This window comes from Zingiber officinale, chromosome 7A (genome assembly GCF_018446385.1).
Source record: "Zingiber officinale cultivar Zhangliang chromosome 7A, Zo_v1.1, whole genome shotgun sequence".
Lineage (NCBI taxonomy): Eukaryota > Viridiplantae > Streptophyta > Magnoliopsida > Zingiberales > Zingiberaceae > Zingiber > Zingiber officinale.
Genome location: NC_055998.1, coordinates 138,395,322 through 138,421,347, shown reverse-complemented (window position 1 = coordinate 138,421,347; position 26,026 = coordinate 138,395,322). Strand labels below are relative to the sequence as shown.

The following is a 26,026-nucleotide window of genomic DNA, read 5'->3' as shown; positions in this document are numbered from 1 at the left end:
TTAAAAAGGAAAGTTTTCTTAAAATTTAAAATCCTCCTTTAATCAACAAATAAGGAAAGATTTCAAATTTTAAACTCTCTTTTAAACATGTAGATGATTTACAAATAAGGAAAGTTTTTACCAAAAATTAAAACCATCCTTTTAATCTACAAATAAGGAAAGAGATTAATCTCTTCTCTTAATCTTTTGTAGAAAGTTATAAAAGGAAATTTTAATTTTAAACTCTCTTTAAAATCATGATATCCACATAAGAAATAATTTTAATAAAAATCCTTTTAATATTCTAGTGGCGGCCACCTAAGCTTGGGACCCAAGCTTTGGCCACCAACTTCTTATCCACTTGGACTTGGCCGGGCCTAGCTTGGGTTCCAAGCTAGCTTGGCCGACCCCATTGGATGGGTAAGAAGGTGGGTATGGGTGGGTATAAATCTCTATATACTAGAGGCTACGATAGGGACCGAGAGGAGGAATTGGTTTGGTCTCCCGATGAAATTAAGCATCCCGTGTTCGCCCCGAACACACAACTTAATTTCATCAATAATAATTCATTCCACTAAAGAACTATTATTGAACTACCGCACCAATCCCAAATTACATTTTGGGCTCCTTCTTATTATGAGTGTGTTAGTCTCCTGTGTTTAAGATAACAAATGTCCACTAATTAAGTAAGTTACTGACAACTCACTTAATTAATATCTAGCTCAAGAGTAGTACCACTCAACTTCATCGTCATGTCGGACTAAGTCCACTGCGGGGTTTAACATGACAATCCTTATGAGCTCCTCTTGGGGACATTCTCAACCTAGATCACTAGGACGAGTTTCCTTCTATAATCAACAACACACTATAAGTGATATCATTTCCCAACTTATCGGGCTTATTGATTCATCGAACTAAATCTCACCCATTGATAAATTAAAGAAATAAATATCAAATATATGTGCTTGTTATTATATTAGGATTAAGAGCACACACTTCCATAATAACTGAGGTCTTTGTTTCTTTATAAAGTCAGTATAAAAGAAACGACCTCTAATGGTCCTACTCAATACACTCTAAGTGTACTAGTGTAATTATATAGTTAAGATAAACTAATACCTAATTACACTACGACCTTCCAATGGTTTGTTCCTTTCCATTATGGTCGTGAGCTACTGTTTATAATTTATAAGGTACTGATAACATGATCTTCTGTGTGTGACACCACACACCATGTTATCTACAATATAAATTAATTGAACAACTACATTTATCATAAATGTAGACATTTGAGCAATGTGATTCTTATTTCTAGATAAATGTTTATACCAAAAGCTAGGCTTTTAGTATATACTCTAACAGTAATGCTATTAAATTTTAAATCCAGTGGTCGAAGAATTTTCTCGATGATAGTTACTTCTTCTAGTTTCTCACAATTTCTCTTTAGTTGATTGGAAATAGTAGAGACTCTAGAAAAGTAATTGGATACCAATTCGCCTTCCTTCATACGAAGAGCATCAAATTGACTTCTTAATGTTTGAAGTCGTGCCTTTTTTTACCTTTTCTTCTCCTTGATATGAGACTTGAAGCTTTTCCCATGCTTGCTTGGCCAAAGTAACACTTGAATGAATTTTCTCAAAATCATCATATCTAAAGCTTGGTAAATGAGGAAGAGTCTTCTTGTCTCTCTTTCTTAAATCTCTCACATATACTATCTTTTTCAGTCGAAGATAGCGTCGAGTCATCACGTGGTTCAACGTAGCCTTTTTTCTATAATCTCCCAAATATTATGAACTCCAAGAAGCGCCTTTATCTTGATACTCCAATTATCATAATTACTCGCCTTTAGTACGGGAACTTGAAAGAAAATCATACCTCCATTAGATATGACTTTGATACCTGTTTGTTGGAAAAAGAATTATTAGAGAAGAAATAAAAGAAACTATGGAAGAAAAAAAATATAGAAGAGGAGAAGAATAAAACAAAAAACTCAACTCGCTTCATTCAATAAAAAAATTAAGATACATATTTATAGGTTTATTGAATAAACATTAGATTTTTTTTATTCAATCTCCATGAAACTCTTATTTTTATTATGATCATCACCTCATCAAATTCTATCCTCTTACAAACTCTCATAAAAAATTATCATTATCATCTCATTATTCTATCTTCACAAATAAAGTTTATTTCCAACAAAACCTACGATAAGTTGATACATATGGTTGGAGTATTTTGCGGCGACCAGCGCCAACAACGAAATGGCGTGAGGCGGATTGGATCGTACGTAATTAATTTGCTCCGGCGACAAGTTCAATCACGTGGATGCACCAGCAAAATGAGTGTTTTTTTTCCTTTTCATTTTTTGGCATTTTTTTTTTAAAATAGTGTGCTTTTCATTAAAGTTTCTTTTAAAAAATAAAAATAAAATAGCACAATCTTATTACGTACCGCTAATTAAGAGTTGCTTTGTACAAGGTAGAGTTATTTTGGAATAGCTTTAATTAAAATTATATTAACTCCGAGAAACACATATGGATCATAAGGACGATCCAACGTCATGAATGATTCGAATGATATATGCATTTATTTATGCTACATGAAAGTTCATGACTCGAATGCTATATGCATTTATTTATGCTACATGAAAATCGAATGCCTGGGGAAATTCGTTAGTTCGCTCATTTACCATCGTATTAAGTCCTGTGAGATTAAAATAGTTATAAAAAAAATGATAAATCCGATAATATAAATCATGAATATTTTTTAAAACCTAAATTTGTTAATTAAAAACTGAAGCTTGCGTTCCCTTCCTCGTGCTCGCAATCCGGCGCCGCCGAGCTCCCAACCCGATGACGTCCGCTGCTCGTGGACGGCCGACGTCACCCGTTTACTCCTTCCTCTTCCTCCTCCTCATCCGCTTCCGGTGACCTCGAGCGCGTCTTCAACAAGTTTGATTCCAATGGCGACGACAAGATCTTGTCTGAGGAGCTCGCCGCGTTGCTCGCGAGCCTCTGCCACCCGCCCTCCGAGGAGGAGCTCTGCCGAATGATGATCGAGGCTAACTCCAACGGGGACGGGTTCATCTACGTGGAGGAGTTCGTGGAGATACTAGTTGAATTAAGATTATGCTTTCATTAACATTGGATCTATTGGGGATTAGATGTTGCCATGTTTTGATTAATTAACAGGTTATTAACTAACTAGTTTAGTTACGTTGGCCAATTAATTGGGTGATTAATTAAGGTATGAATTTATCACATGATTAATTAAGATAATTAGGATTTGAGGAAATTGATTAATGGGCTAATTATTGAGTTGTCTTATCTTACTATTTTATTAAAAATCCCTCCCCTTTACTAACTAACTTTGGTGAAACCTAAAATGAATTTACGTTACTGTCCTTTTTTCTATTCACACTAAAAATAATTCCAAGGTTTATTAGTAATTCCACAAGCGAAACAATCAGTGATCTAGAGTTCGAGACTCAGCTACGACGTATTATTATGAATTTTTCTCATCATTAATTTTCTCTGGTTGTTTTATATAAAAAAATAAAGTTCTCTTTAGTCCCACATCTTAGAATTGATAACACTATAATCAAAGAAGTTTCTATAAATATTTTAAGCCGACGATGTTAAAAAAAATATACTTTTCTTAGTTTCTTTTACTAAGATAAGATAAGCATAATATTAAATTAAAATAATTTTTTTCATATGGAAACTCATTACAATAGTTTATTGTTGGGGCTCAAATAATTTATATATTATTATATTACACACGCAACGCGTGTGCACGATCACACTAGTATAGATGATTAATTCATTTAAGTGATTTAATTATTGAGTTAATTATTGACTAATTAAATCATAGTACAATAATTGATTGATGTTGATTGACCAAAGAATTTACTATAATGTGAATAAAAAATATAGACGAATGCTCAAGGGGGAAATAAATGGTTTTACTATTTATGGTTATTACAATTATATTGGTACTAAGTTTTATTTTATATCATGTACTTATAGTATTCGAGCATGAGGCTTGCTCTCTGATTTGAGGACGGTTACGATGATTCTATAGTTGAGGTAGATAGATTCTACTTATTTTTTTTGATAGCTTTGATTATAGTGCATGATTAATCATTGCTATGTTTGATTAGGTCACAATTACTCATTTATCTTAAATCTGTTCTATATTGCCCCTAAGTTTAATACCTTATTATTTGTGTTTATACTTTGATCTATTATTGATAGCTATGCAGTCTTGTTATTACTCATGATTGAGTTTATATATATGCATGATATTATCTGATCATAGTCTAGTTGTAGGCTTATGTTCGTGCATTTCTATTATAGTATGGTTATATACTTATGCTCGTGCCTACAGGGTATTGATAGACATATATATTAGTGAGATAGTGTTAACCTATACTTGATGGAAATCATTCCTTAACAAAGGGATAGCATATTCCTCTAGGTTTTTCCCCTTCGGATCAACCCCTAGCATTACTTGATCCTAACCCCGTTGTTTATTATATGTGTGATGATACCATGGAATTGATTGAGATATTAATACTAGGCGACTAATAACTTGGGGACCTAATTGTTTGTTTTCTACCTTTATATTAGTAAGATTATATCGTTGTATGGGGTATCGAGTATCATAGTAGATTCTTACTTGTTATATAGGCTCATGCCTATACATTAGTATGATTATACCATAGTATAGTACCTAAAGTATCCTATTAGACCCTTTGTTGTTGCATCTTGTCGATCATTGTCTCCCATCTATGGTTGAGAGAGTCGTCAGTAACCGTTGGCATATCTTGTCAACCATTGTCTCTCATTTATGGTTGAGAGAATCATCAGGGACCATAAGTATATCTTGTCGACCATTATCTCCCATGCATGGTTGAGAGAGTTATTAGTGACCCTTGATATATACCCTGTATGCCCACGGGACCATCCATGGTAGAGTGTTCTTCCATAGACAGTAACTACTAATATACCTTGACTGCCCACGAGACCATCCGTAGTAGAGTGTTTTCCCGCAATCAATGATAGGGGAGCCAGATATCTACCTCATCAAGTAATCTCACGGGATCATCCGTGGTAGAGCGTTCTCCCGCGAACAGTGACTAGTCATTTACCTTGACTGCCCACGGGATCTGTAGTAAACCGTTCTTCTACAGTTAGTATTTGTTATGTCTGCTATATGTCGATCATGTATTTGTTCGTGCATGTTTAAATGTACTGTATGTACTCTTGATTTGTTGGTTATATTTGGTTGAGCAGATTAGTGAAGTGTTATGTTATTGATTATACTTTTGGTTAGCTGGTGATTATGGTGGGACACCTACGTTGGTTAGTAAGTATTTTACCTGAGACTGCATCCTTTGATCTCCTGTCAATATATTATTCGTGCACTACCTTCTTCTACCCATTGAGTATTTTATACTCATTATCCGTTATTTTTTCTTTGATTCTCCAAGTTCGCAGATAGAGGATGTGTGTCGCTCAGAGGTCTTGGCTGTCAGTCCCGCTCAAGTTAGATTTATGTTGAGTTGCTTAGTTTTATTTTTTTCCATTGTTTATGTGTATAGTTTATTTCTTCTTGTTTTGGATTTTTGAGTGTGTTACATACATACATATACATATTGTCATTTGTGACTTAATATTATTATATTACATTGATATTTTATATTGACTTAAATTGATTCAATATCATATTTATTATATTATCATTACAAAATATAGTCTGATTTAATGGATAAGTATAACCTCAGAACCTAAGAACGAATGCTAAGAAAGATTTACTAAAAATTCTCATCAATGATCCTCGAGAAAAGTGTGCATTTATTTTGTCGAAAACAAATTTCTATAATTTTTTTTGGTTAAAAACATAGTAATCAACGATTTGTTACTATGATGCAAGTGGAACATATTCCTAAATAACGAAGGCTTAAAATTAATTGAATTATAAAAATTAATCAATCATCTTCAGAATTAATTGAATTATAAAAATTAAATATCTAAATTATTAAAAAAAACTGAAATATTTTTGCACGGAGTGACCGTTATAAAATAAGCAAAATATCAAAATAAATAAATAAAGTATTCTTCATGAATTAAATTAAGACTAAATTACGTTTGATGAAGTGTAATCTATTTTATAATATAATCAGGATTATATTACAAGATCGATTATTTTATTTGATTTAATTTTAAATTTATAATATAATATAATCTAGATTACAAAAGGTAGTAAAATTTTATAATCTGGATTACAAAATAAATACTATATAATCTGATTATATTACGAGGTCATCGTTTAACCAAAATTTAAATACCGAATATACCCCTAGTCCACCACGGTCACTGTCACCCACTGTCGTCGGTCGCCGCCGTCGCCACAGGCAATCGACGGAGGAGGCTAACGACGACGATCGTTAGTTGCCACAAGCTCCGGTAGAAGTGCGACAACCGTCGATAGAGGCCACAAGCTTCGGTAGAGGTGCGACGACCGTCGGTAGAGATCGCAGGATATTTTTATCATTTTATAATAATACAAATTACATTCCTTATAAAAAATAATGGACACTAAACAAAAGAATACAATCATCCTTGTAATCAAAAATTACATACATTACATTACCAAACATAGCAATATAATTAAGATTATATTACATTATAAATTTAATTATATTACAAATTAAATTACATTACACTCAACTAAACGTAGCATAAGAAAATCTGAAATTCTAGTTTCATGTGCCATGGGAGACAGTACAATTGGCCAAGTCGATCCAAGTGGACCAGACCAGTTGGAGAGGCAACAACACAACACAGGTAGGGCATGCCCGTTTTTTGGTCAAAACATCTTCAATTTACCCGCTCTCCTGCGTTTTGTTACTAGAATCGCAAGAACAATAACAGCAAGAAATGCAATGATCGATAAAATCTTCCATGGCAAGCAACTAAATAAGCTGCCACATCCTGATGTCTGCAGTTCCTGCAAACATAAGATATCGAATATAGATTTTGACCATCAAATAATGTTGAACTACAGGTTCAATGCGACAGACGAACCTCTTGGGCCTTCAGGTTTCCCTTGTCATCATTTTGCACGACATGTTTCTCCTGCCGCCTGAATATATCTTGAGCATGTTTGTAAAGTTCCACATCAAGACTGTTCAGATATTGTATTTGATCAAGAATCGAAGCAGGAACAGAACGGCGTGCCTGAAAATACAATTTCCTTACATGTTTAGCTCTGAGGAACTTTAATCCCATCCTTAAACTAGAGTGAAGAATTAGCCAAAAGCAAGAAGAAAACCAAACATGTATACAATCTGATGAATAACTTTCTGAGACAACCACCCTCCGATATAGTGAAGTTATCTCGAGATATGAAAGTAACTTGGGGGTAGAACCCAATGACGTATAAAGATCCATATAGCCGACCTCATCTAGTAGAATAAGACTTGATTGTTGTTATTGTTGTATGCCCATTTTCTCTCGGTCGTAATTCCCACACTGCTTGCCTTCACGCCACTCACCTCCCTCCCTCCCTCCTGTGCACTTGTTATCATGTCATGCAGAGCAGTAACCACTTGCAACTCCAACTACTTATGTTTCCGTCACCACTGCTTGCATCTCTACTAACAGAAGTGCAGTCATCGTGTCGAAGATGTGCCCAGAACTTGCTTAAAATTGATTGGATCTTATCCATTCTAATCTAACTCAACCAATACAATAATGACAAACATGGAATTAGACTCAAATTAGGAAACAAACTACCTATATCTGATGACAAATTAAATTAACAGGATTCCTTGATTGATTAATTGGCATATATGATGGGACGATTCCTATTAGGTGGAAGGGATGCCTCAAGAAGAAGATGACAAAGAAATTTGATTCCTTGGAGACCATAGCAAAGACAAAAGATATAACAATTCCTCTCATTAGAAAGGACAACCAAGAAAGATATGATGAAGAAACCTTGTACTTGGAAGGTCAGAACAAAGATGGCAATGCAACTGCTTTGTACATTTGGAAAACACAACCAAAGAGATGGCAGCAAAACTAGCATGATGCAAATGATAATGGATTAATTTAAATAATTGGTTTTAAAAAATAAAGTGAATAATGTTCTAGTGTACTTTACACCTAGTAACGGAAGACAGAGCTACAGTTAGGCCTATAAAAGAGACTCCAACTCTTCTGGTTTCATCAATTCCAGCTTCTAATAACTATTCCTTCTCTTGTGAGACTGTTAATCGAGGCCCACTATCCTGTTAGGTTCATCATCTGTAGCACACAGATTTACCTTCATCCCACTAATGCTACATCAAGCACATTTCTGACATAATAACTAGATGTCACAAGATTAAGTAAATAAGAGGTAAATGAGGTGAAACAAATTTAACCAAACCAATAATTTTCATCAAATTTATAAAAAAAAAAATTTGTTAACTCACCCAGAACGTGCAACAAATAATAAGATTAACAAAGAAGCTAAAGAAACATACTATTCTATTTCATGACTTCCTACTATCTCGTCATATACCTTCTTTGAAAATTTCACAGGAGAAATCCTTTTCAGAGACATTGTGTGTCGGGTTGTTTGAAATTTCCGTAAATTGGAATTGCATTTTTCATATGCCTCTATCAACTTTCCAACAGTCATCTATAAATGGCGAAGAAATGCTTGATTTAGAAGAATATAGAATGCATTTTAAGAAGGATTAGAGGATACTATTTACTGGAAGAATATAACAATAGGCTATAAATTCATAGATGAACAATAAAAGGACGAGAAGTAATTAGTCAAATTACATATTAAGAGGTAATACATTTTCTCTTCCTGGTTCATCATGTGGTGAAAGGATCTCGGTTATATTTAGATAGCCAGCAATACCCTATCATAAATGTGGAGCAGTTTAGTACATTATTGATAGAATAATATGCATAAAATAATTCTATTTTGAACTACCTCAGCCTGTTTTAGTCCATCAGCAGGATATGAATAAGAAAAGCTAGGTTCTGCAGAGAAAAAATCTACATAAGAGATGCTCCACATTTTTCATCAATTTTCAGGCCCACTTTAGCATGATATGCAAGATCTAATGACTGAGTCAGCGGTATACTAGTAAGAAATTAGTCAACATGATCTACAATCTAAGCTTTCATTTCTGTCATGCCTCAAAACTTAATCTGGGGTGAGTTGAACTGGAGTTTATTCAATGCCCATCGATCCTTATTGTTGCTACAAGTTTCCAACTATTTACATGCAATATTTTGCATGTTGATTTTAGGATCTGTTTCCTAAGGCTCTAAAGGTTGGGGATGAACAAGGCACTCTATGACAACAACTCTGTTAGTGATATCAAGGGAAAGGACAACAAGCAAGGGAGATTTGAACATAATTTGCCCTATTAGTAGTTATTTTGGGATTTCAAAATTCAGATTCTCTTGCATGTTAATTATTCTCACAAATGATAACAGTAATCTATAATATACAACAAATTTAAATAACTGTCATAGGTAAATATGACTGTTCGATTCTGAATGTAACAGCACGAATTAATTCTATAATGTACCAGTTTTGTTGGTTGTTTCCTGCTCAGTAGAGCTCCAGGCTTCAGACTGGGAAATAACTTGTGCTCCAACCAATTCAGCAAACATATTAGCAGACTTCTTGTGCTCTTCAGTAAGACCAACATATAACATATGATCCAACCTATGCTGTACCATTAGAATGCTGTAATTACTACTTAAAACAAATATTGATATGCAGCAGTTGTAAGACAATGGCATCAGTCCTTTCCAAAATGCACCTTAGCAACCTCAAGAACATAATGGCCAAATTCAGGGTGCTTCCTAAGACAATTGCGGACATCATGCAATTCTTCTAAATATGAGTTGTTTGTTAATCCTGCTACCTGTCATAAGAAATTGCAGTATCAACAGATATGCTCCATATAACTTGTACAGTCATGTGATAAGTCTCATGGAAGTGGCCACAAAAGTAACCTTATAGAGAAATATGGAGCACAATCGATTAACAAAATGGGAATTGAAAGCAAACATAAACACAGAATGAAGAAGTACTTAAGCAACAAAAAGTGGAAACTACATCACAGGATAAAAGTAGGATAAGATCACCATAGCACCTTCATGGTCATAGGAGGGTTGAAACACAAATGATATTTACATTGAATGTTACTGATGCCAATACAAGATGTCCAAAGACAACTAAAAAACACAAACTAAATGAGTAAAAAATATCATTTAAAAATAAAGGTAATGATCATAATCCTCGATTGTCATTACAAGCCTATGACCAACTTATTTGGGTCAGTAGATGGTATGAAGAAAATGAACATGAGGACACATTTTTCACAAGTAAAAATACACATGTTGGCCTTTTTAGTTGTGTTAGCCATGAAGCATTCACTGTTAACACAAGAAACAATGAAAGAGTTCAGCCAAACATCAAATGCACCAGCATATCCTCTTTTTTTTGTTTGTTTGTTTGGCTGGGCACAGGAACCTTCATGTCAAAGCCAATTTAATAGCGTGAATTAATATTTAAACTTGTAATCTGTTAAGAATAAAGAAAGAGCACATGAACATTAATTTTGCATGAGCAGACAGATATTGTTGGCTTTTAGACATTCAGTATTAACTCAAGTAAACAACGAAAGAATCATAACTAAATATCATAATGCTACTAGCAACAATGTACTATGGCACCTGAAAAGTTGCTCCGTTGTGAATGATCTCATGAGCTATTGGGTCATTAATGAACTCTTGTAAGGGCATGACCATCTCTTCCATGTCATATGGATTATTCGTCTCTTCAATCTTTCTAAGTCTTCCAAGTTCTCTAGCATGCCTCTGCACAAAACATTGAGAATAAAGTGGTGAGATAAATACATCAAACAAAAAAGAATGAGAGAGCAAAACTTCCATAAAGCTAATTAGTAATTCAATTATTATCTGGCAGATTCATGATTTTTCAATGTCATTGGTGAAACGACCTATAATGTAACTATCAGGTCTAGGTCTTGGTGGTCAATTTGAATTTTCTCCACTGGCTGACTATTTTAACTAATTTTCCATATCAATAAGGATGTCTCAGGTTATATCATTTAATAGGATTATGACTGATAAAGACAACATGGTGAAAATGTAGGGCGATTCAAAAGATCAAAGGATTCAATAAATATGTAGAGGTGGGAGAAAGATGTGAAAGAGAGATGAGGTAATTTACTGGATGCTATCTCCATAACTTTAAAGGCTGAATAATCATATCAAATTAGATATCAAGGCATACCCAACAATTAGAGACAAGGTTTAAAAAGGCAGCTTAAGCAGTAGGTGAACAGACCACTACCTAGCACTCAGGCGATAGGGGGAGCCTAGGTGGTCACATTAAAAAACTATTAAATTAAATTAGATATACATTCTCAATAAAAATTGCTAACATACATATCTAACAAAGTGTACTAAATAATCAAAACAAATTTACGATCGAGTAAACAAGTCAAGTCATAATTGATAAAAAAACACGTAACAACACCAAACCACATCATATATCATATTGCAATGAAGAAAACATAAATGTATAAAAGACAATAAAACCTAAAAGCATTGATCCATATAGGCACATTGAAAGAAAATGCAAAACAATATGTCATAACAACCAAGTTCATAATTAGCATTTTATAATATGGACAACTAGTGTTATGGTATAATCAAATAAGTTCATCAAAGTCAAGTCTAGTCCGCTCTTGTAAAAGTCATTAATTTTTTCATCATCATCACTCACACTTTCTTCCTTAGGATTAGAGGTGTCAATTTGGGTTGACCTGTCAGGTTGGCCTGCCCCGTCAAACAATTTAAGCGGGTTGGATTGAAATTTTATCAACCCAAGTCCGTCGTGGGCCGACCCGCCTAGGCCCGCGAGGGTCCGCCCGCGACGGGCTTAGGTTGACCCGCAGGTTGAGAAACACATGTAAACTAAGTTTTATGCCAATTTATTATCTTTCTTTGTTATAATTTTAAAATAAAAATAGTATTTTTTATCCCACATAAGTACTTGTTTGTGCCCATTTATATTTAAAATGCATGGATACATTTGATTGATGAAATCTTTTCAAAGTAAAACGTTGAAGATATGAAGTATTTTTTTTAAATTTTTTTTTAAAATAATTGATGGGCCCGTGGGTTGGCCCGCCAAACCCGCAACCCGCCTTGGATTGGGTTGGGTTGGAAATTTGCCAACCCGCCAAGTTGATGGGTCGGCCCGCCACGGCCCAACCCGCCTTATCACGGGTTAGCCAATCTAACAGCTCTACTCAGGATCAACTGTTTTTCATTAATTTCTCCACTTGTTGAGGGACTACTAGCCTAGAGCTCCCCCTTCCATGAAAAATCTCATTAGCTTATAAGGCTTCTGCAACTAGATCCCATGTCAAGCCTGGTCTAGGAACTAATTCATCTTCATTCGCAAATAGTTTAATCCTCTTTTAAATCTCTATTCATCCATTCTCTATGACTTTTGACTCTAGCGGCGGTCTTTCCTTCTCATTTTGTAATTCTTTAAATTTGCATTAAATTAGACAAACAGGATCATTCATCTTCTTTACAAGTAGTTTTGTAGTATCTGAAAACCGATGGTTAATTAAGAGGATTCATTCAATTTAATTAATAATTTATTAATGTAGATAGATTTAAATTAATTAAGTTAGCCTACAATTATGGGAATTGGATTAATCAATTATATTAAGAAAATAGTAGGACATAAATATATAAAAATTTATAAAGACTTATTATTTATATAACCTATGTATATAAATTTTTATATAAAATTTATATGACTTAGTAAATGTATAAAAATTTATATAACCTATGCAAATAAATTTTTATATAAATGACTTATTAAATATATAAAAATTTATATAACCCAGGTGAATAAATTTTTATATAAAGTTATAAGACTTAGTATGTAGATAAAAATTTATATAACATATGAAAATAAATTTTTATGACTTAGTATAATAAAATTTATATGACTTAGTGGATAAAATTTAGACAAAGTCCTAAGCTCCATCTCTTTAAAACCCCTACCTCCAAAAGCCCCATCCCCTTGATGTGCCGCCGACCCTAAGGAGCTCCTCTCCTCCCCATTGTTCTCCACCGGTTCTAGAGCCCCAAGGGAAACAAGAAGAGGAAGTTAGTAGCTAAAGATTGAAGGCATGTTCCCTACTTGCATTATGTTGTAGTTAGTTACTATAATTAGTGAACTTCGGGTTTATAGATTGATTTTTATGGCTGTTTGTTTTAAGAATGATTCCCTAGTTTATGTTCCTTTCCTAAGCTTCAAATGGTTTGCATGAATTGAGGATTTCGGATTTCTTGAAGGGATAGTTTCCTCACTAAATTTTAAAGGTTGTCCATCATGCTTCTACTTTACAAGTTGTGCATGTTCTTTGTCTTCTAGGTGCTTTAAATCTTTCTTATAATATGTAAAATTAAGGGGCATGTATAGAGAACGTTTAGGTAAATTAATCTGAATTTAACACCATTTAACTAATGGTGAAAACATTAGGATACATCATACTTCATGAAATCAAACCATTGTTTGTAGTTTTAACATTTCATGTAGTTTCTCCATTCTTTTAATGCATACAATGACCCTTAAAATTAGGGAAATCGTGGTGAAGGTATGGAGAACATTTTTGATGAATAAATCTGAATTTAATGCCATATAATTACTGGTGAAAATGTTAGGATTCTTCATACCTCATGAAATCGGACCATTGTTTGTAGTTTTAACATTTCATGCAGTTTTTTCATTCTTTTGATGCATACAATGGCCCTTAAAATTAAGGAACTCGTGGTGAAGGTATGGAGAACATTTTTGGTGAATTAATCTGAATTTAATGTCATTTAATTACCGGTGAAAACGTTAGGATTCTTCATACCTCATGAAATCATACCACTGTTTGCAATTTTAGCATTTCATATAGTTTCTTCATTCTTTTGATCCATACAATGACCCTTAAAATTAGGGAACTTATGGTGAAGGTATGGAGAACATTTTTGGTGAATTAATCTGAATTTAATGTCATTTAATTACCGGTGAAAACATTAGGATTCTTCATACCTCATGAAATCGGACCATTGGTTGTAGTTTTAATATTTCATGTAGTTTCTTCATTCTTGTGATGCATACAATGACCCATAAAATTAGGGAATTTGTGGTGAAGGTATGGAGAACATTTTTGGTGAGTTAATCTGAATTTAATGCCAGTATGTAGGTCCTAAGTTACCTAGCATGGATATCCCTTAATACACTAGATTATGGGCGCTACCTATTGCATAACACGGTTTTGAATATGCCAAGTCTCTCGAGTCATAGATTATAACCTTTTTTTTTTAGGAATTGGGACGAATGAGACAGGAGGCAATAATTAGTGAGCCAGCTTGGGACAATGGCAGTATAACCCAAAAACCTTCCAGTTTAGTTTCTGCATTAGTTAGGTGTTTCCATTGAAGAAAAAATTTTGAACTGCAGGTCGCTAGTAATTTATGTTTTAAAAGTTGTCTATGTATCTTATGTTGGAACCCCAAGGTTGTTTTGGTGTGATCAACAAGTTAAGTTAGGTCCTGTTTGTTTCTAACCTTGTGTCTAAGTATGCAGGAGCTTAGGAACACAGGTAGTCGAGCGGAAGACGCAGCTAGCGAGAAGGACGGCAGTCCGAGGGACGAGACGGACGAGAAGGAAGCGCGCGGTGGTTCCGAGGGACGAAAGCCGGAGCGGAAGATTGCTCGGGGAGCAAGAGACGCAGCTAGCGAAAAGGTCGACGACCGAGGGACTAAGACTGCGGATGAGTACGCTGGCGGACGAGAAGGAAACACGCGGTAATTCCGAGAGACGAGAAGCCGGAGGGAAGCCCGCTCGAGAAGACCGGAAGTTGGGTTCGGGTGAGCCCTTTTCCGGATGGCAGAGATCACCCAAGTGAGCGGATCCGGAGGAGAAGAACCGAACCGAGGCAGGACTGAACCAGAGAAGAGGTCACGGACGAAAAAGTCAACGGTTGTTGACTTTGGGCTCCGGGGCTCCCGGAACAGTCCGGGGCGCTCGGAGCCCTCCGGGGCGCCTGGACCCTGATTTTGACCAAGATCGCGATTTACGCGATCTGAACGTTGGGAGATAAAATTTTATCCCCCCAGGGCGCCCGGAACCCTTCCAGGCACCCCGACCAAGGCTATAAATATAGCCTTGGTCCAGAAGCTTTTCATCAGTTCAGAAATTGTAACAACACTTGTGTGCTTCCACTGCTTTGATTAGCTTCTTTCTTTTTGTGCCTACACTGCTGTAAACGAGGCTTCTCCCCCTGAAGGAGTTCTTAGTGCAATCATCTTCCTTGGATTAACAACCTCCCCGGTTGTAACCAAGTTAAATCCGGTGCCTCGTTTTTATGCTTTATTTTCTGCTTAATCTATTTTTCAAGTGTTAGCTTAATTGTTCGAGAAAGGGTTGTGTTTTATTCAGGGCTATTCAACCCCCCCCCTCCCCTTCTAGCCGGCCCAACGGTCCTACACCTTCCGAGCCAAACAAAGCAACGAGATGGCCGGACCAAGCATTCACCCGCCGAAATTCGAAGGGGATTTCGCCACTTGGAAAAAACATATGCAGGTATTTCTTACAACAGATATTGAATTATTTTTAACAATGAAACTTGGCTTTCAAGCTCCAGAGGACAAGGAAATAGATAAATGGACAAAAAAGGAGCAGGCCGACTTCGTAGCGAACGGCAAAGCAGAGTACCATCTGCTAAGCGTTCTTCCGCCTCAAGAAGTCAACAGGATCGGTAAATACAACTCTGCAAAGGAACTTTGGGAGAAGTTCCTCGAGCTGCATGAAGGAACGTCCGAAGCTAAGCTCGCCAGAAGAGATATGCTTCGCAATCAGCTCACCAGCCTGCGACTTGGGGAAGACAAGTCAGTCGCGCATCTACACTCGAGAATAAAAGAAATTATCATCGGTCTTTCGAATCTCGGAGAAAAGGTAAGCAAGCGAGATTCGCTCAGGTACGCTTTAAATTCCTTTCCTAGAAATACCAAATGGGCATCATTAGTAGATGCATTTTACATTTCTAAAGATTTAGAAAAGATTTCATTAGAAGAATTCTTTTCAACATTTGAAGTGCATGAGTCAAGATGTGCAAGAATGAAGGAGCCCAAGAACAACGTCGCCCTCAAAGATTCAAGAGACGAACCAGAGTCGGAATCCTCTCTTAACGACGAGGAAATGGTAATGATGGTAAGAAGATTCAAGAAACTTTGTAAATCCAGATCTACTAACCATTCGTAGGGAAAGAACAAAAGAATGATCCGCTGCTACCACTGCGACGAAGAAGGGCACGTCAAGGACAACTGCCCCAAGCTGAAAAACAAGGATAAGGAGAAGGGTAAGAAGCCTATCCAAAAGCAAAATGCCCTAAAGGCGACGTAGGATGATACGTCCTCTGAATCGAAAGTCGAAGCATTCTCCGGACTCGCACTGATGGCGAGTTATCAAGACGACGACTACGATTCAAGCTCTTTCGAAATGAGCATCGAGAGCATCGATGAAGGGGGAGACACGTCGGAAGAAAGCAGCAGCTCAGGGGGAGAAACGGACAACGAGATCGACAAGGTAAGTCAGGTACGATCTCTTCCTCCCGATAAAATGTTTAAGTTTGTTAAACTTTTAACAAAAGATTGCTGCAAATTAGAAAGTAAAAATAAAAATTTAAAAGTAATTCTAGCTAAGTCTTGTCCCTTAGAAGAATTAGATAAATTAAAACTAGCAAATGAAAAATTGAAACTTGAAAATGATGATTTGAAAATTCAAGTAGATAACTTGAAAAACCATGCATGTTCATCTAAAACCAATGTTAGAAGATTTAATAATTTAAATTAGTACTTTAAATATCACCCTGGACAAATTAGGAACATTTCAAGAAAATATGTTCCTAAAAACTTTTTAGTTAATCCAGTAGGTTGGAACCTATATTGGGTTCCTAAATCATGCTTAAATTAATTTTAAAATTAAAATTAGCGCTTTAAGTGAGAAAATTAAACAAAGAATTTCTTTATGAGGCTTTGTCTAAGGAAGTGGTTGTTGTTCCAATAACCAAGAAGGCCTAGTGCCTCGCCATGACCTGGAAGCCAAAATATTGAAAATAAATGTTTAATTAACTTACTAATGAAGCATTAATACAAGAATTAATTAGTGCTTGAAAAAGGTTATTCAAAACATTTTATTTCAAATTAGAAATTTACTTGCTTAGAAATTTTTTTTGCCTCAGTCAATTTTTAAAAAAAAATACTTAAAAATGTAAGTTAAGATTTTTTTAAAATTCAAATTATTTTTGGATTTTTTTTATATACTTAGAAATATTCTCAAAAATTATTTTTTCCTAAGTTAAGAACTTTTTCTTGAAACTAGAAATCTCAGCTTAAATTATTTAGAAAAATTTTCTAAATCTCTTAAAAACTTAGGAATTTTTTTTAGAAATACTTTTCTAAGTCTTTAACCCTTAGATTGTTTTTCTTGGAACCCCATTTTTTTTGTGATCAAAGGGGGAGAAGGGAAAGTATAAGTCTAGGGAGAGGTAGATAGATTTAATTTGATTTTATCTTTTCTATCTTTTTGCACTTAAATTGAAAATTAAGTTAATTTACTTAATGTTATTTAATGTCTATTTTAATCCTAGCTTAACTTGGGTTGATCACACCAAAAAGGGGGAGATTGTTGGAACCCCAAGGTTGTTTTGGTGTGATCAACAAGTTAAGTTAGGTCCTGTTTGTTTCTAACCTTGTGTCTAAGTGTGCAGGAGCTTAGGAACACAGGTAGTCGAGCGGAAGACGCAGCTAGCGAGAAGGACGGCAGTTCGAGGGACGAGGTGCTGCGGAAGAGTACACCGGCGGACGAAAAGGAAGCGCGCGGTGGTTCCGAGGGACGAAAGCCGGAGCAGAAGATTGCTCGGGGAGTAAGAGACGCCGAGGTGACCGCGGAAGAGTACACCGGTAGACGAGAAGAACGTGCACGACGTTTGAAGGACGGGAAGCCGGGAAGGAAGCCCGCTCGAGAGAAGACCGGAAGTTGGGTTCGGGTGAGCCATTTTCCGGATGGCAGAGATCACCCAAGTGAGCGGATCCGGAGGAGAAGAACCGGACCGAGGCGGGACTGAACCAGAGAAGAGGTCCCGGACGAAAAAGTCAACGGCTGTTGACTTTGGGCTCCGGGGCGCCCGGACCCTGATTTTGACCAAGATCGCGATTTACGCGATCTGAACGTTGGGGGATAAAATTTTATCCCCCCAGGGCGCCCAGAACCCTTCCAGGCGCCCCGACCAAGGCTATAAATATAGCCTTGGTCCAGAAGCTTTTCATCAGTTCAGAAATTGTAACAACACTTGTGCTTCCACTGCTTTGATTAGCTTCTTTCTTTTTGTGCCTACACTGCTGTAAACGAGGCTTCTCCGCCTGAAGGAGTTCTTAGTGCAATCATCTTCCTTGGATTAACAACCTCCCCGGTTGTAACCAAGTTAAATCCGGTGCCTCGTTTTTATGCTTTATTTTCTGCTTAATCTATTTTTCAAGTGTTAGCTTAATTGTTCGAGAAAGGGTTGTGTTTTATTCAGGGCTATTCAACCCCCCCTTCTAGCCGGCCCAACGGTCCTACATCTTAGTTGAATTGAGAATCCATTATGGAAGTATGTGCAAGTGATAGCTGCAACTATATATATGTATAAATTAAATGAAAAAAAATAAAAGAAAAAAAACTAGGGATGTCACAAGTTTATTCCTTTTCTTTGTATGAATCTACAGGAAATAACCGTCTACTAGTAACTAATTTATATCCAACAAAAATATTACCATATAGACAATTTGAGGTTGTCAAGGTTCAACTTATCTTTTTAAATGCACTCCTATTTATGTCACACCCAAAGGAGCTACATGTTAGGTTAAGAATCCTAATTGTCATTTTTTAGGAATGAAGAGTGCATGATCAAAACAATAAACACCCTTTGTGCTATTAATTTAAGTAATAGACAATATTAGTAGAATTTGAAAATAATAATACTAATTTACTGACACAAGGGCTAAAATTTTCATTATTGTTTGAACTTTCACTCATAGCTAATTGCCTTTCAAAAAGGTTGGTTGACTCTTCATATGCCTTGAATTCCACACATCACATTAGCTTAGAAGGTAGGATAAGGAAAGAAATTCCCTACACAAACGAGTATATAATCCACATTAGTATGTATCTCCATAGTCTTTATAATAGGAAAAGGGATTGAGTTAATAAACAATAATATTAAGAGCATTATCTAATTTCCCCTTTGTATATTTGACAATGGGATTCACATGTTTGTAAGAAAAACTCTGCATTCTTGAAAAGGTCATTTTGTCTACACTCTTACTTTTAATTAACTTTTAGAGCATTGCATTCACTTATCCGAAGAGAACATGATCCTCAAATTTGCTTGCGCATTTATAAAAATTTGCAATGAAAAAAAAGAAATTGCAATCCTTATGATTTTCTATCATGAATAATATACTCACTTGTACTTCTATAGGGGCATTTCTTTCCCAATTCTACCATTTAAAGATAATATGATAGTGTGGAATTGTTGGCATAGAATGATGCATCCAACTCTTTGGAAAGCAATTATTTTTCAATAAAAAAATATAAGAAAAATGAAGATTTCAGCACAAGTATTGTCCAATAACACAGTCATTCTGAATAAGTTCTAGATTCTACTAATATTGTTGACCCCTTAATGTGATAGAGCATTGGCATTCAATGTGTGGATTTGGTATTGACCACTTGCAAATGATGGTTATCACGATTCTTAACCTAACATATAGCTCCCCTCATACTCCTCTTAGTGTGAGAGGAATTGGAGTGCATTTGAAAGGGTAAGTTGAACAATGACCTTAACAAACGCAAATTGTTTATATCTTGAATATTTTTTGTTATACATAAATTGTCAACATTAAACGAATATTTCTTCGTACAAAGAAAAAGAATAGACTAGTAAAGAAGATAAAGAATAAATCTATGTCCAATTTAATGGAAATCATGGTTTGAAACCTCATATTGTGTCAAGCAACACGGTCAAAACATATCATTCCAATAAATTACCAAAACTCAATACTACTCAATAATCTACCATGCATTGTGTCAATCATTTTGTGTTGTTGCCTTAGTTATGTCGATGAGTATCATGTTATATTGTCATTCATCGCCCCTTGGCATGCTACAAAACACTACAATATAAATTGTTTTGCGTCATACTGTACCATTTCAGATGGGAAACATTCCGAAGCTACGCACATAGTTGTGTTCTAGCTCGGCAGACTGCTTACTTGTCTACGATGGGCTACTTACTTACTTTTCTATGGCAGGCTGGTCGACACATGCACATCTTAAGTGAATGAAGCGGGAGGTCCATTTTAGGCCAAGCTCCTCTGGCAGGGAAGCAGGCCTAGGCAAGGGTTTGATTCTCCACTCCGGGCTAGGAGAGAGAAGGTGTGAATTATAAGCTCATAGCATGGGATTTGGGATCGGGAATGCGGCGTGGAAGGAGCCCACGTCTCAGATTGAGCAATGAATCTCATCCCCAGGTCTATCGTTCTATGTTTCACCTCATTCCTACTCCCACCAATTCTGATCTGGCACCATACGTCAAAACATTGGTATGATACCAACACAACATCGTTTCAATCAAAAATTGAAACTTGAAACTCCGCCACAGCTCGAGATTTTGAAGCTTAATGCACAAGTAAAGAATCATAAAAATGAATGGGAAAAAAATCCCTTAAGTGAAAAGTGTTTTTAAGAATAGATAAATGGAGATTTAAAAGAGCAAGTAGTCCTGAGGCTTCACAAAAGATATAGTTGCAAATGCATTATGAGCTAATGAGCTTTCTAAGACAAAGGGGAGCTTTAGGCTAGTTGGTCCCTCAACAAGATCGATGAAGAAACCATTGATTTAAAGGGATACTATGTAGAGAGTGTCGATGATGAGGAATTTGATTAGGATTTCTTCTTTTATAATTTTCTCCTACTAGAGGAGTAGACTTGAATGTTATACTCTTACTTAATTGTTGTATGCCACTAATTATTTATGTTTTGATATTTTAGCATGAGACGTTGTTTATTATGATATATTGTTATTTTTTTGCAATGTGCTTATATGAAATGAATTTTTTATTTTGTTATATTTTATACCTTTTAAGTTTTCTTCATTACAACATAAAATATGATGTATTTTATTGTCATTATGTGTTTACTTATCAATTATGTTACTTTTATGGTAACATTATTGTGGAAACCATATTTTAAAGAAGTGCATAAATTGATTTTGAAATCAAACCCTTGAAAAATTTGGGATGGAAATTATAAAATAGAATATATAGCGCGAAGAAGTGTTCAAGGTGTGTTTTAATAAGAAAATAAGAGTAGAGAACGTTTCAATATAAAAGAAAATAAAAAACATGTAAAAACAAGAAAGAAGAGAATCAATGTAACACAAGAAAGTGAAGATCATAAACAAACAAATAATATACAGCAGGCAGCACAGAGAAGACAAGCATACCCTTACAAATAAGTCCTGCCTCATCCAAGGAACTAAATACTTCCATGGCCAGATATCCAGTACAATCCGTCTAAACATTTGGGTTGTTGAAGTTAAATTTGGATGCACAAGAAATTCAGCTGCAAGTTCGACAGAGGATTCATATGTGCTGAACACACGATCAATCGGATGCCTTAAAATTGTTACAACTGACGTTTTGTGCTTTGGTAATTTAGATATCAAGCTATAGTCATCATGGGAAACCATCAATCTGCAATTTGGTTTGCTAGACCACCAAATTCAACTTATAAGTGTCAAGTATCACATAAGAGTAATAATATAAATCTGTTCTTTTTTATTTATACAAAGGTTGAGTGCTAGCCCAGTGCACAAAGAAAACTTATGTATTAGCAAAAGAAACAACGTGCATCTAAGCCGTATTATTATTCTAATGCTATCAATACTTGGTAAAGCATAAGAGAACTTGGTAAGGCATTAAATAAAGAGACAACAGGGGTCTAAGCAAGATTTTGAACCAAGGATACGGTTTCCCTTGTCTTAGGCGATAACTTCTAGAATACTGAATAACTCTAAAGAAACTTCAAAATAAACAGCAAAATCTAATTGTAAAATAAAGAATTTATCTTACACTTGTTACTCAGTTTTTCCAGTTTTTTTCATTGCATCAAATTTAATAAAAATCAATATGACAGTTAATGCAGCACTAACATGGTGACAAACTCTTCTTCCAAAATTATCATTTGTTTGTCATAACTTCTGTAGTGTAAATGTGATAACCACTAATGCACATGATAATACCACAATGAATAACTCACAATATATACATGCTTGGCCTACCATCCAATTGCCGGCTACCTTTGCTTTGAGAATGTTGAAAAAGTAAAACAAATATATAAATTAATGAATTAAATTTCAGTATAAAATAATTCAGGAGAAACGTGTAAGAACAATAACTTTTACACAAGCTGGACTAATTTTTCTGCCTAGTTTTTATGCAGTTTCATTTCTCCTTTGGCCACAGAAGCAACACTCGTACCAATTCTAAATCAAACTATAAGGCTCACTGATTAAACAGAGGACAACAAGTTGCATACAGTGGCAAAAGCATCATAATAACATTTTTACTGCAGACTTCAAGTCACGAATATAGAATAAAAACTAAACATGATAGCCAATGAAAACCAAAAATCACCTTGGATCGAGTCGTAATTTGTCATAGGAAAGTGGACACTTCTGAGGACTCGTGTAAAGCTTTCTCAAAAGGCTGCCAGTAATTGATTTCATAACCAGCAAACCAACTCAGCTGAAGAAAGATATATGTGATCTGACTTGATGCACATCAACAACAAAAATACTCACCAGTGGAAGTATGTTCGGCCCCCAGTTCTTGGAACATGCAGAAAAAACAATAGATCCTTTAGTATCAGCTCATCTGTATGGACTTCTGTTTCCATGGAAGAATCGACCCAGTTTCTCATGATACTTTCACAGTGTAAATAATCATCGCCACTAGAAGACACCGTTAATAAGGTCGATACTGCCACAAGTGAGTATTACAAATCAGTTGTCAGCGCAGAGGCACATCACAGGTTATCAGACAAAAATTTAAAATTCTTGTGGTTTAAAATAAAATATCTGTGCAAGCAATATCAAATATGTTAATTTGTATGCTACTGTCCATAGTAAATTAATTGAACCATGGATAAAAATTTGCAACGTGCGTGATAAGCCCATTCTAGAGTATATAGAAGACGCTTAAAAAGAAAAGGGGGTAGAGTCTTAGTTATAAAACCCAGACCAAAACTGGAACCAGATAACTCTTTGACCTGGGTTACACGACAATTCAGATGTGAAAAAACAAATGATTTGAACGACTAGTTTTCACAAAACCATAAGACCAGACCAGTTTTGGAAAACTGGGTCAATTTTGTCATAAGGTTTGAAAAGAAAAAAATGTTCACCGGAGATTTCACATAATTAAATTTGTAGTGGAAACATAATTATTTTCCATAATTTAACTGACCCCAATGATAAGTACACCCATAAAAACCATAGCATCCTCTTTAAAATATGATTGTAAATTGGTTGTTCTATTTTTTATATCAATGCTTATTCCTCGTATGCTAGTAAATTAATTTTTATTACATTAGTTTATATATAATTATAATTTTTCATAAGTAGGTTTTGGGTTTTGGATAAAAGTCATTTAAATATAGATGAGGATATAATAGGGTATTGAGCCCAATAACGTAGGAGGATCTATATATCCGACCTACTTAATGGAATAAAGACTTAATTGTTGTTGTTGTTGTTGAGATTTTTGATATATTTTTATCGTAAATGGATGTAATAAATATGAAACTAGACAAAGTAATTGGGCATCTGACCAATTAGTTAGTCAAGATCTACCAATGAACAGATGACCCACATTTTCTCTGGTTTGATATTTCCAATTCAGTTATAACTATGAAGAGAGGAATGGAACAACCATATCTCTAGGTGCTCTCCTTTGAAAAGGAAAAGTTCTTCCAAAACTAAAGAAATAAATCTGATTAAATTTGCACATGGAACTCATTCAAACAATCCAAATATAGATCAAGTGTACACATTTGGTTTCCAGCAACATCCAGAGTAATTTGCAAAAACTAGAATAATAAAAAAAGCATTGACTGTCCATTCAACTTCAAGAAATACAGAACAATGAAGAGGAGATAGCAGAACGAATATGCTAGTCAAACTAATCTATTGCTTGACAAATAGATAATACATAAGAGTATATCAATGTTGTATGGTAAAAGCAACTTAAGGAGTCTATAAATCATGAACAAAAGTGACCATACCTAAATAAATAAAGATCAATAAACCACATATGAATATGTGTGACATTACTTTACATCTCGGTGTCATGATGCCTGCAGAAGAATATGAATCAATGACGCAACAACGAATATCCAAGAAAGGATGATAAGACAGACTAGAAAGAACAGAAACCATAGTTAGCCATATCCATCAAAGCTTTTTGCATTTAATAGAAAAGATATAGAGCATAATCACTTATTATTTTGAAACCATATATCAGATAAGAAGTATTTGATCGGCATTTGGCAGATACACTTTCAGACTTGGATTTAGATACACAATTGGTGGTTGATATGGACAGGTGGTTAGACAAATGGGAAACCAAAGAGATCTTCAACTAACTCACAGCAAAGTTGAGTTAACCATTTGTGCACGTCAACTGGTTACTAATGACACTTAAATTGCCACATGCAGTTCTCTAAAATCCAAAAGCTCATGAAATGAGAAAATTTAGATGGCATGAAGAAAAGGGATATTGTTTGCAAGATGCACAGTGCAAATAAAGGAAAAACTAAACAAAGTCTTCTAGGCAACAAAAAAACATTTGAATTAACCACTTTGGGGGAAGCACAAACTTTATTAAATATGGCTGGTACAAGCTCAAAATTTTAATCTCCATACCAAAGCAATTAAGTGGTTCAATTGATCCTGTGACTCTTGCCCTGTAATCAAGGAAAAATTATTGTATCATAAATTGTAACTTTAAACATTAATGTAGCACAACTTTTAGAATTTTTTCAAATCTAACACATTCTTTCCATTTTTTTTTTCAAAACTAGCATAACATCCACAGACATATTAAGAACTAGCACCCATTAATTTTCCATCCATCTGTTATTAAAATGCTAACATGGTATCGTGCCAACTCAGCAAAATGCTAAAGTGCGTGCTAGCATAAATCTATTATTTAATGGCAGCAATCATCTTTTGGTTGATGATCGGCTACCAGCGCGCAACAACATCATCATCTTTCTTGCTGCACCAACTGTCATCATTAATCCATTCTGGCATCCATGCCAGCATTTATTGAGTTGGCATAATGCCATGTAAATACCACATCAATGTTTTAACAACAGATAAATAAAAAGTTAACAAATGCTAGATGCTAGCATAAATTGTAGGTATTTATGTTAGAATTGAGAAAAGGATGTAAAATATGCTAGATTTGGGAAAGCAACTATAAGTTGTGTGCGGTATATATGGAATTTCTATCCTATTTATTTATTTTTTATTGTAATTAGATTTTGAATTTGGCAACTAATTGAACTGAACTGAGTCTATAATTTAGCTTTTGGAGATCGATTTGATGTCAAATTAGATTTAGTTGAATGCATTGGTAGGTGTAGTGTTTAGGGTCAAGCGAGCATAAACTAAGCTCGATTTGGACATATTTTAATTAGTTTAGGGCTAAACCAAATTTATGCTGGGATAAACCAATTCAGTCATGTTCGTTGGGTCAATGAAGTTTTTGGGTCACTTAAAATTATTTAAATCTTTTTTGCTCACACA

At 35.1% G+C, this 26,026-nt stretch overlaps 1 protein-coding gene across 3 annotated transcripts in view; it reads right to left on the bottom strand.

Annotated features, from left to right (window-relative positions):
• Positions 1 to 6,584: 6,584 nt before the first annotated feature.
• Positions 6,585 to 26,026, bottom strand: part of LOC122002815 (protein-tyrosine sulfotransferase-like) — a 67,951-nt gene continuing 48,509 nt past the window's right edge. The window contains exons 2-14 of one of the 3 annotated variants that reach the window (XM_042558160.1): positions 25,093 to 25,179; positions 24,499 to 24,570; positions 23,018 to 23,195; positions 22,851 to 22,922; positions 21,659 to 21,923; positions 10,743 to 10,886; positions 9,824 to 9,928; positions 9,587 to 9,731; positions 8,980 to 9,029; positions 8,840 to 8,905; positions 8,554 to 8,673; positions 7,071 to 7,223; positions 6,585 to 6,993 (exon numbers count right to left, since the gene is read on the bottom strand). In XM_042558160.1, the coding sequence (XP_042414094.1) occupies positions 6,853 to 6,993; positions 7,071 to 7,223; positions 8,554 to 8,673; positions 8,840 to 8,905; positions 8,980 to 9,029; positions 9,587 to 9,731; positions 9,824 to 9,928; positions 10,743 to 10,886; positions 21,659 to 21,923; positions 22,851 to 22,922; positions 23,018 to 23,195; positions 24,499 to 24,565 (1,506 nt within the window). In that variant the 5' untranslated portion in view covers positions 24,566 to 24,570; positions 25,093 to 25,179 and the 3' untranslated portion in view covers positions 6,585 to 6,852. The remainder of the gene's footprint in view (positions 6,994 to 7,070; positions 7,224 to 8,553; positions 8,674 to 8,839; positions 8,906 to 8,979; positions 9,030 to 9,586; positions 9,732 to 9,823; positions 9,929 to 10,742; positions 10,887 to 21,658; positions 21,924 to 22,850; positions 22,923 to 23,017; positions 23,196 to 24,498; positions 24,571 to 25,092; positions 25,180 to 26,026) is intronic. The other 2 variants (XM_042558157.1, XM_042558159.1) reach the window with 2 other exon arrangements.